Source organism: Tarenaya hassleriana, unplaced genomic scaffold, assembly GCF_000463585.1.
Source record: "Tarenaya hassleriana unplaced genomic scaffold, ASM46358v1 Cleome4, whole genome shotgun sequence".
Classification (NCBI taxonomy): domain Eukaryota; kingdom Viridiplantae; phylum Streptophyta; class Magnoliopsida; order Brassicales; family Cleomaceae; genus Tarenaya; species Tarenaya hassleriana.
This window is the reverse complement of record NW_010966881.1, coordinates 1,374,106-1,385,848: the sequence shown is the minus strand read 5'-3', so window position 1 is coordinate 1,385,848 and position 11,743 is coordinate 1,374,106. Positions and strand designations below refer to the sequence as shown.

Genomic DNA, 11,743 nt, shown 5'->3' with positions numbered 1-11,743 from the left:
CCCGCCGCCAGCAGCACCGAGAGGCTCGAGATCCTAGACGATGAGCGCCACGTCATCAGCTTCAGCGTCGTGGGTGGGGACCACAGGCTGGCGAACTACCGGTCGGTGACGACGCTCCATGTTTCACACTCCGGCGAAGGGACCGTCGTGGTGGAGTCGTACGTGGTGGACGTTCCTCCGGGGAACACAAAGGACGAGACCTGCGACTTCGTCGACGTCATCGTTCGGTGCAACCTCCAGTCGCTGGCAAAGACCGCGGAGAATCTTGGAGGGACCAAACTCAAAACGACGACGTCTCTGTGAGTGTACTACGTTCCTTAATCCGACGCCGCTTTTTGTCGCTTCATCGTCCGTGATTAATGTTTCCTGCGTCGTTTACGTTCCCGAGTTTTTCTTTTCTCTCTCATTTTAACACCCATCTACATGTGAAATATACACCGGCGATCTCATAGATTATATCCATAAATCATCATTTCAGTTTCTTTTTTTTTTCCCAACGTTCATACGAACAAATTTGAATCGAGAATCGCCCCATTTCGGCCTTTACTATTAGTATTTAGCTTATGCAGAAGAGATTTAACGTCTTTGTTTCCCTTGGAGCTCAAATAAAGATAGTAGTTCACATGATGAGAAAGTAAACCTTCTAAAAAAAACGAACATCGAATTTTCGCCACCCTCGTGAGACGTGTTTCGAATAACGAAGTTAAAAGACGAGTTGTCAAAAGAAGATTCCAAACAAAAAAAAAAATATTGGGTTTTGATCTTATGAATGTATCCACTATGTCTTGGAGGAGTGTCTAAACCGAAACTTGGGAATTTATACGGGCACGTATGTATAGGGATCGATATATCTATATAGTTCCAGTCACATTGTACCAGTTGACACGATATGCGCTCGAGTTACAACAACTTACATATATAGTTGCCTTTAGGTATATATACGTATGAACGAATCTAACGTCAATTCGAGTGGATCTTGTCTATTGTTCGATACATTGTATTTTCTTGCATATCGGTTTCTGTGATGGTTCTACCGCCGTACGGAACGACGTTATCGGTTCTTAGTTTTTGTTTCTTTAGATATATATAATGTATGAGCCGTGTTGGTTATATAGCGATTATATTTTTCAGATCCAATATGGTATATCCTTTACAATTGCTCCAAATCTGAAATTGGTTAGATTTTTCATCAGCTATATATATATAAATCCATATTACGAGCAAATATACGTCAGTATTAAATTTTAGTATACATAGACATATTCATCATATAATTAATGGCATTTTACATAAAACCCCCCAAAATTCTAATCAATGTACGAATAAATGTTAGTTTAGCTAGGATTTAAATAAATAAAACTGGTGCAGTTTTATATGATGTATAATATATATATATATATAAAACACTATATATTTTAAAGGGATTTGTTATATATATATATATATTCAGTAAAAATCAGTTTTCTATTTTGTCTAATACGGTTTAAACAATTTATAAATTAGATTTAAAAAAGTGCCCTTTAAAAATATATAGATTTTAGTGATATTTTTGTCTTTTTCTTTATGAAAATCTATTTAGTTATTTTTTGAACGTGTATTTTTTTACTATTATTTTTACCCATTTTTTACTATTTTCCCCTTTTTTAAAAAATATAAAAGAAAAATCTCAACACGAATTATTATTTGTTTTTTTTTCTAAAAAATTGTGTAAATATTAACGTTTTATGATTAGTTTACATTTTGTTGAGAGGATAACAGACCGCGGAAGAGATTAGCATCTAGTTTGTCGACAAAATCAACAAGGACACATTATCTATATGTATGTATGTGAATGTGTGTGTGTATATGTGTGTGTGTTGATGTAATTGAAGAATCAATCAACTAATGCTGCAACTTGACAAATACTTTAATAATCCAACAAGAAAAACCAGCAAGGATGATTAAAAAGGACATGCAAGTTGTTTATACGCACCACCTTCTTTTCTTTATTTATGCTTCTTCGAGAGAGGATATCATATTAAATGCGTTATATATATATATATATATATATATATATATATCGCATAAATAATTAATAGATAGAAAAGAAGTGCAAGTTGCATGTCCTTTTACATCACAGAAGTCGTGGTGTGTTCCAAGTTGGTGGTCTCTCCAACATACATACGTATGTATATATGCATGAGTTTCGAAATTTAAAAAAAAAATCATATCGTAATGAAAAATACCGATAAAAAAGTTTCAAATATCGACATAAAATAGTCACTGGATCGGATATTTAAACCCAAATAACCATTTTCATAATATTACGCTCTTGGTCCATTTATATACACCAAAGGCTACGGACATTTGAACATTCTAGAATTTGTTTTACCCACATGTGTTTTACATAGGAAAACATTACACATATTTTTTTTTTTTGGTAACGGCGGAATTCAACCACAGTCATTCGGACGTGGTGATAAACCCTTCGACTCCAATAACCTACAAACCATGAAACATGTAAATCATCTAAAAGGTGACAAACTCGCTGGAGAATATAATCGAACTCATAAACTCTTAAAAAATCATGAATTCTTTAACTACTAGACTTCGAATTCGAAGGGTACATATTTTTTGGTGTTGTCATGTTTAAATAAACGAATAAATTATAGGTTTAGGGACGTAGCTTATTCATCGTGGTTATTAGTATTTTTGTTTTCAAATCTTGATGCAAACGGCAGGCAATTGGTGGGTTACTACATAGAAATATAAAGAGAATATATGAATAATAATAATTAAATCAAGGGTTAGTGATGGTGAGCAATGATTTGGCCACAAATTTGGATAATGAAATGAATAGAGAGGTGCAAGTTGACGTGGGGTCCCCTACAAGTTGCAACTAAATCGATAAAAAAAAAATTTAAATAAAGGGGGAATTGTCTCTGGCTTTTTTTCTTTTTTTTTTTTAATAAATATTTCCTTCACGCCAAAGTTTCCTTCAATTCGACTGTACCCTAACCCTACCATCCGAGTTCTGCCCAAGTTCCAGCTCCAATTCGCAATAACAAATTGGAAAATAAATTTTAAAAATTTTGATTTTTTTTTCTGAGTTAGATCGCTAACTAATGATTAGTTTTAATTGGAAATTGTGAATAGATTTGATCGTTAAAATAATTGGAGTATGTTTTTATTCGTATGAATAAGAGTTTTAGGGATGCATTGACCGATTCAGAATATATTTTGGAGGCGCTATCTTTGTGAGATGGAGACACCAAAAAGATTATCAATAAGCAAACTGAAGTAGTGCTTATTAAAAAATCTTAAAATTTTCATGAAGATATATAAAAAAAATATTATAAAATGTGTTACCTAACCATCACTCTGAATCCTAGAGTGATTTACATATTTTTCTTTTCGCGTTATTCGTTTCCAAATAGACAAGTCGTTTTAGAGATAATTTTTGTTATTTAGATATCGTTTTAGATTTTCTGTATGATTTTTTAAAATTCCATGCAATAAAAATGTTATACATCTCCATATACAAAAATTGTGGAAATTACGTCCTTTTTTTTTACTAATTTCTTCAAGTCTGATCACCTAATTATAAAAAAAATATGAATGATGGGGAGGGAGTAAATTATTTTGTATAAATTTGTGCCTATTCTAAGTTTTCTGTGAAAACATTTTCCTAGTTCCTATGGATTTTTCACCGTCTTAGTTGCAAATTTTGGTGATTAATTTTACCCAAAAAAAAAAATGGTGATTAATGCATGATGTAGTGAACCCAATGGCGTTGGACCAATAGGAAGATCTATATGATGGCCCAGTCCAATCCACACACACACACGTATACATACATGCATATATATACATACATACATACATAGATACGTACATACATATACGCCGTGTGTGCGCGTGGGAATCTTTAACCAAAGCAAGCAACTGAATCTTGAGGTATCTTCAAGAAAACGTATAGTGCGAATGTGGAGATGTGAACAACCCTTAACCTAACCCCTCATATATCTATATTTTTGTTTATTTGACCATCTGGATGTGGATTATGCAGACAAAAAGCAACATCTGTTGTTCCCAAAATTTCCCGATCTACCCCTTGACGATACCCTTTCTCGGCATTTGAGGCCGAGGGTATCTCCGGAAACAACAGTACGGATCGTCACTTTCGCTTGACAACCAAGTAACAGAAGCAAACCCACATGGAGTCTCGGTCTGACATCTTAATAACAGCTTCATAGAATATGAGTTCTTGGCATTGAAACGGATTTTATTATTAATGAAAATCGGCAGGAGAATTTGACTTTTTGGAATCCAAACTATCAACATAATAAACATAGGGCGCAATGTCATCACTAGAAACATGTATAATTAATTTGACCTGTTGGCAACTGTTGCTGTGTACAATGTAAATTCTTGTACAAAATCTTGTGAAGATTCCATTAGACCTTGTATAAAGGATTTAGGTTATAGTAATATCAATTCGATTACGTATATGAGCTGTCATTAATACTATATTGGGATTACAACCAAACAGTTTGAAATGGCAGTTTGGCGAACTGTTAAAGAAGTATATAAAATTGATATTCATAAAATAAAAATATCGAGAAAAAAAAGGAATTCACGGGCAACAAATTATATACACATATATATATATATATATATAGCTTAAGAAATTGATTACCCACCAAACTTTTTCTAAAAGCTTAAAAAAGAATGAAGTTAAAAAGAGGGACATGGAGGAAGACTCGTCAATATAACCCAAGAAGAGACCTCACGAGGAAGTGGGAACCCATAAATATATATAATATTAAAAAAAGAAAAGGAAGAAGAAGGAAGCCAATGGTGAAGCGACACCTGTTGATGATGGGAATAAGGGCGAGCTTCCACTCCATCGCCGCCGTCCTCGTTGCCGGAGTCATTGTCATCGCCATGTACCTCTCCCAAAACGCTGGCTCCCAGAACCTAAACGATGCCGTTTCGGACGTGGAAGGAGGAGGCAGTGGCAGTGGATGTAATTTGTACGAAGGGAAGTGGGTGTTTGATAATGAGTCGTACCCTCTGTACAAGGAAGAAGGTTGCAGATTCATGTCGGATCAACTGGCTTGCGAGAAGTTCGGACGGAAAGATTTGAGTTACAAGTTCTGGAGATGGCAACCTCACCGATGTGATCTCCCCAGGTTTTAATCCTCTACTTAAATATATACAATTATTCATATGCATTCATATATATATATATGAATATATATGTATGTACGTGTACATAAAAGTTAAAACACATCACCATATACGAAATTAAAATGGTTATGAATGGTAATATCGTTTTTACATTTTGGCGCTTCCAAACGTGAAATATTTTATTCTTATACCAATTAAGATTTTTTGTGAGGAATATTAACAAATATTTTTTTGCTATGTTTTCATTCCTAATAATAACTAGAAATGTTGAAAACTCATTCATTTAGCATATAGTAGCTTTTAATTTGTGTTTTGAGTTTTATTGTTCTATCCCACAAATGCGATTAAATGCTATCATGTTACATTGCTCCATATTTTTTTTCCCTGCTATTCTCTTATTCACCTGTCATAGCATTCCAAAACCAATAATTGGAAAAAAAAAAAAAAACCTTTTATATGCTAGACGGATGACTTTTCAAGATTTTTACACAAGATAATCTTAATGAAATAAAGTTTTCAGGTTAAATAAACGTCATGGCATTTCAAACGAAAATTTTTATTGGTATATGCAAAATAGTGTCTTAACGATTCAAAATTGCCAAAATGTAATGCATACCATCCACAGCCATCGTATCGTTTGTGTTGTTTCGTAACATTCCTCGTTCTTATTAGGCTTATTACATGGATATATAATTATATATATAGTCACTATGTTACTACGTGCAGGGAATTATGATTTATTTTGATAATGGTGAGATTGAATTGGGTTAAGTAAAGTATTAAATTAATGTGAAAAGGTTTAACGGGACGAAGTTGCTAGAGAGGCTAAGGAACAAGAGGATGGTATACGTAGGAGATTCACTCAACAGAGGCCAATGGGTCTCAATGGTGTGTTTGGTCGGTTCGGCCATTACAAATCCTAAGCTAATGTATATGCATAACAATGGCTCCAACCTCATCACCTTCAAAGCCCTCGTAAGTCCCTCCTATCGTATGTTCGATTTACTCGATTTTATAAGGTTATTCGGTTCACGAGGTTTTTTTCTCTAACATAAATTTTGGTTCGGTTTGGGATGTGGGCTAAATGATGTCGAATAGTTAGTTGTGTTTTTAGGGATAATGTATGTAATTAGGCAATTAATTAGTGACGGTTGTTAAAAGATGCGGCCGAAAGGAATGATGATTGCTTTTGTCATGTGGTGATAATGAAATATAAATACATATAGGAATACAATGCGACGATAGAGTTCTATTGGGCCCCACTGCTGGTGGAGTCGAATTCGGATGATCCGACGTACCATAGGTTACCGGATCGAGTTGTTCGGATCCAATCGATAGAGAAACATGCGAGACATTGGACCGACTCCGACATCCTCGTCTTCAACTCCTACTTATGGTGGAAACGTCCCCATATTCAAGCTCTGTAAGCAAATCTCTCTCTCTCGCACACACGCACACCCTCTTAATATTATAATTATGTCTTATATATAAAAGGTAGATAATATGCATAATATATGTTTCAGGTTTCCTCACGGCGACTGTCTAAAATAATCTAATTTCGAAATTGGGAATTAAGTCCACACATAACACAAACCAAATCAGTAAAAGATATATCCATTAATTACAAACTTAATCCATGATTAACATAATATCCCCTAGATATAAATGCCAACAATTAAGGCGCCGAAGAAAGAAGCAGTGCTCGCTTAAGAAAATTAGAACAATAAATGAAGCCGCAAATGATATCTCGCAAATAATTGTCCCCAAACTGAAACGCTCGATCGGTTTGAAACCCAAACACTCCAACAAGGAAAAATTTATGTGAATGAATTGTTATGAATGGATCTCGCGCGTTAATCAAGAACAAAAAATATCTAATTAATATATGTATACTAATATACTAAAAGTTAAATTGATAAATCCTCTAATATTCAGATGTCTTAGAATTCTTGATAGATATGAAATTTAAATAGACGGAGGGATTATGAATTGATTTCACATAATGAATATAAATATGAGGAATAATGAAAAATGAAAAAAAGAGGGGAATGATGATGAAATTGACAGGTGGGGGTCGTTTGAGAAGTCCGAAGATGGGATATACAAAGAAGTGGAGATGGAGAGAGCATACGAGATGGCTCTCCGGACTTGGTCTCAGTGGTTGGAGCTTCATATTCGCCGAAACACCACTCGGCTTTTCTTCATCTCCATGTCCCCCACTCATGAAAGGTACCTCATCTCTCTCTCAATTTTTAACCTACTTTATTATATATATATATATGCACACACACACACACACACACACATCAAGTATATATATATATATATATATGAATCATGTGATAAACCCTATACGTACTTTCCTAATTGATTTCATTCACATTTGTATTTCTGGATCCCAATCGGGTATGTTTTAGTCATGTGCATTCGCATGCACTAGTTTTGATCTTTATTTTTTTCATATACTTCTACATCATTCTAAATTAATGTGGAAACAACGAATGAATGTATATTGCACGTTTCTATAGTTATTAATGTAACATGTTACATGGATAATAAAAAATCCGATTGAAGAGAGACTTCACACGTGACAAAAACCGATATTGACCAAAAGAGTGAGTGGTTGATACATTATATATGAGGTTACATATAGGGCTGAAGAGTGGGGAGGAGAAATGAACAAGAGCTGCTACGGGGAGACGGAGAGGATAAGGAGGGAGGGGTACAGGGGAAAAGGGTCGGATCCGGAGATGATGAGAGCGGTGGAAAACGTGATCGGAGAATTGCGGACAAGAGGAGTGGAAGTCGAGATGATAAACATAACGCAGATGTCGGAATACAGGAAAGACGGGCACCCTTCTATCTATAGGAAGCAGTGGGAGCCATTGAAGGAGGACCAGATGCTTGATCCCGACAGCTACTCCGACTGCATACACTGGTGCTTACCAGGTGTCCCCGATGTCTGGAACCAACTCCTCTACGCTTTTCTCCTCAAGGATTGATTGTCTAATCATTTATCGTCCTCAACATTTGCAATTGTACAGTTTATTATTTTTCCAACAATACTTTGTGTGTAATTACCCACATGTTTGTGGTCGAGTGACCACCTACCGAAAAGGCTCTTCAAGGTCGAGCGTTCGAAACTCGTATGTGGGGAGGAGGGACGCAATAAAATGCGTGATTAAAGAATGACTCCGAGCCCCCGGGATATAATTGGGCCTTCGGTGAATCTCTCGGTTACCCATGCATGTTTGTAAGATTAAAAAGGAAAAGCCGAAAAGATATTTCTACTGTAAATTTGGATCCCACGCAGATAGGGGATGGACCAAAACAGGGCCTTGAAAATGTTGGGAGAGGACTTAGAGATTGCGCTTCCCAAAACGTCGCCGTTTTAAGGTAGATACACTCCAAAGCCCGTCTTGGCCCACGGCGAAGTCCGTTCAACTCGCTAATTTGATAACAGATTTTCATATATATATATATATATATATATATAACTATTGCATGATCAAATTATTACTTTTTTAACTATTTTTTATTTGTAAAAAAAAAAACTCAATGTTTCTCAAAGTAATAACTTTTAAGATTCGAATAGAAAGAAGAAAAGATAGTAAAAGCGACCTCAGGAACGAACGAAAAGATAATAGTGTGCGAGATTCATCTTTCGCCTCCTTCTTCTTGTTTTTTATGCTCGTCTTTTCCTGTCTTTTTTTTTTTCATCTTCCGTATTTTTTTTTGTGACGGAGAATTTTTAGGAAGTAGGGAGAGTTTATATTTATTTTTCGAAGGAAAATTACGCCAAATACTCTTGAATCTATTTTTTGTTCTTTTTTTGGAAATTTTTTATTTTTAAAAAATACGTAAACACTGTATTTGAGTAATGAAACCAAATATATCTTCATGTCTTTTTTGAATAAATATTAAAATACATAATAATTAAATGGCTTCCGATGAATATTGTATAACATATGGAAATTATCCTTTTTAGACGATCATATAGGAACATCAACAGTTACAACTTTGTTAATTGCTTTGTTACGAATTATTAAAAATTTGTTTCATAATTTCTTCTTCAAAAATAAAAATCTTAAGTGATAACTTTTTTTATTTTTATAATACATTTAAAATGAATTTTTTTTCATATAATAGCTTAATTTTTTATATAAATCTCATAAATTAGTATTTATTTATAATAGATTAAAAATATTATGATTAGAAATATACTAATTTTTTATTTTCAATAAGATAGAGATACTTATAACAATAAAAATAAAAATGCGTATTTGATACTGTCTTTTAAAAAAAGAAAACAATTATGTTAAACGCTCGAATGCCGAAACTGGTAAGGTGGCAGAAGATTCAGACTATAAAGTTACATGCACGTTAAAAGCAACCGAAAAGTGACGGTCCAATTGTTAATAGTATGTGCGTACATAATATATATATATATATATATATCATTCATCATCGCATGTTTGGATTTATCAATGGAAGCTCGTTCTTCTTCAGACTCATTGATTGAGGACTGTGTCCGTGATCATGACTTTGCAAAAAGCTGAGCAGATGAAGTTGAATTTTGTCAGAATGAATGTATAGTAATTAATAATAAATTTAATTAATTTTCTCATTAATCTATATGTAACGTTTTATCGATTTCTTTTATTTGGAGATTTTCCATGCTAGTTGGATCGCATACTTCCTCGACGGTTCAAATCAAATTCAATAAGAACAGGAAAAAAAAATATAAATGTAACCCATATGGTGATAGACGATATTCTTTCTAAATCAGTTTGAAAAAATCGCATACCAAATAATTAGCAAACAGTCTCTTCATGTATTTCAAATCCTATAGGTTGATTCTTTTCAGACCTTTTGCACGGGCACCAATCAATGTCACATGTTTTCTTTGGATTTGACCATTATCATAATGCAAAATCTGAATAATTAAAATGTATCATATATCATGTATTAAATTTAGATCCTACATAAACCATAGGTAATATACACACACACATACACAAATAATTCAGTATCACCAGTCTGACAGAAACTAACAATGGTCGTCAAAGTATAAATATATTAATAAAACTGGTGTCCGAAAAAGCTGTGTTTTTTTTAAATTCTGTGTCACAGCGTAAGGCGCACAACTGGGCATAGGTTGCAGGAGTTTCAGACTATAAAGTTCCATGCACACTTCACGTATTTCATAAAAAATGACACTCCAATTATTAGGGTTTTTTTTATATATATATAATTTCCATGGAAATTCACTCATTCCTCTTTTCGGTTATTTTTTAAAATATAATTTTTTGAGTATTTATGTATCGGAGACATCGACGGGATCGAGGCTGTGATTGTTACGATGACCCAACGAAACTCTGACAAAAACGAAATTGAATATTGTCAGAATGAATGTTTTGCAAGTCTTCGACCAATAATGCATACTTATTCACCAATTTATATAACCGTCCCGAATTCGGGCTTCAAATTGGAGAGAGTTGCATAATTCCAATCATATGGTTTGTTTCCGATCCCGATATTAATTTGGACCTCGGCCCATGACACCCGATTACAAAAAAGAACATGAACACTCAAAACAAAAATATATGAGAAAACTCTTTCGATCTATCGTACATTTACGAGTCTATATATATAACATGAGTATACAATACACCCTGCTGCCGACAAACATACCCGTACGCCACCGGAAAAGAGAGAGAACAAAAATTGAAATCTTAGACAATATTTCATTTGATTCGTCATTGACTAAAATGCCGTTTAGAACTTTCCTTTGGTGAAAAAGCATGTCATTGTCTTCATAATATATAACGGAGAAAAAGCCAAAGACTATATACATCGATATACACGTAGAAAAGGCTATAAGCTCCAAGCAGCGTTTTAGGGTTACTGCTTGAAGATCACACAAGTGTGTGTACATTCTTTCTAAATCAAAAGAAAAAACTTGCATAATTAAGGGTCGCACCGAACAATTATGAAATATGAAATATATACATTAACAAAAAAAAATCGATTATATGGAATATATATATATATATATATATATATATATATAGCTCTCTCTCGTGGATTTCAATCCAATAGGTGAGGGGGTTTTCATTTCGCAATAATAGATATGACAAATGATCACAACTATTACAAGAGCCAATTCGGTTGAAAAATAAAGCAATAAACAAAACCGTGACACAATAATTAGTTTTATCTTGTCGATGGGATAACAAAATATGAATATGTCAAGATTGTCGAAATCCGGTGGAAGAAAAGAGAAATAAATATAAACATGGGTTATATCATATCATATCATATCATATCACATGTGACATTATTCGAAAACGATTAATGTTAAAGGGTGATGGACCGATCAAATTAAAAGTTGCAGAGAGGGGGGTGGTCATGGATATGATGTGAATGGGGTAATAACACCTAGATCGATAGATACACTATGCTGAGAAAATGATTCGTTACAAGATTAGATACGATAAAAGGGGACACAATCATTACGTGGAAAGAAGATGGACCGGCTCCTTTCATCTACCAAACGGCCATAACATTT

At 34.0% G+C, this 11,743-nt stretch overlaps 2 protein-coding genes across 3 annotated transcripts in view; both read left to right on the top strand.

The window, feature by feature from the left end:
* LOC104823370 (abscisic acid receptor PYL4-like) overlaps positions 1–491 on the top strand; it is a 1,354-nt gene extending 863 nt beyond the window's left edge. The window contains exon 2 of one of the 2 annotated variants that reach the window (XM_010554928.1): positions 7–491. In XM_010554928.1, coding sequence (XP_010553230.1) covers positions 7–303 — 297 coding nt within the window. In that variant the 3' untranslated portion in view covers positions 304–491. The other variant, XM_010554927.1, reaches the window with a different exon arrangement.
* A 4,240-nt stretch (positions 492–4,731) lies between these two features.
* Positions 4,732–8,307, top strand: LOC104823369 (protein trichome birefringence-like 34). Its single transcript, XM_010554926.2, has 5 exons — positions 4,732–5,174; positions 5,970–6,147; positions 6,399–6,595; positions 7,240–7,401; positions 7,826–8,307. The coding sequence occupies exons 1-5, from the start codon at positions 4,837–4,839 to the stop codon at positions 8,172–8,174; spliced, it is 1,224 nt and encodes a 407-aa protein (XP_010553228.1). The 5' UTR covers positions 4,732–4,836; the 3' UTR covers positions 8,175–8,307.
* The last annotated feature ends 3,436 nt before the right edge of the window (positions 8,308–11,743 follow it).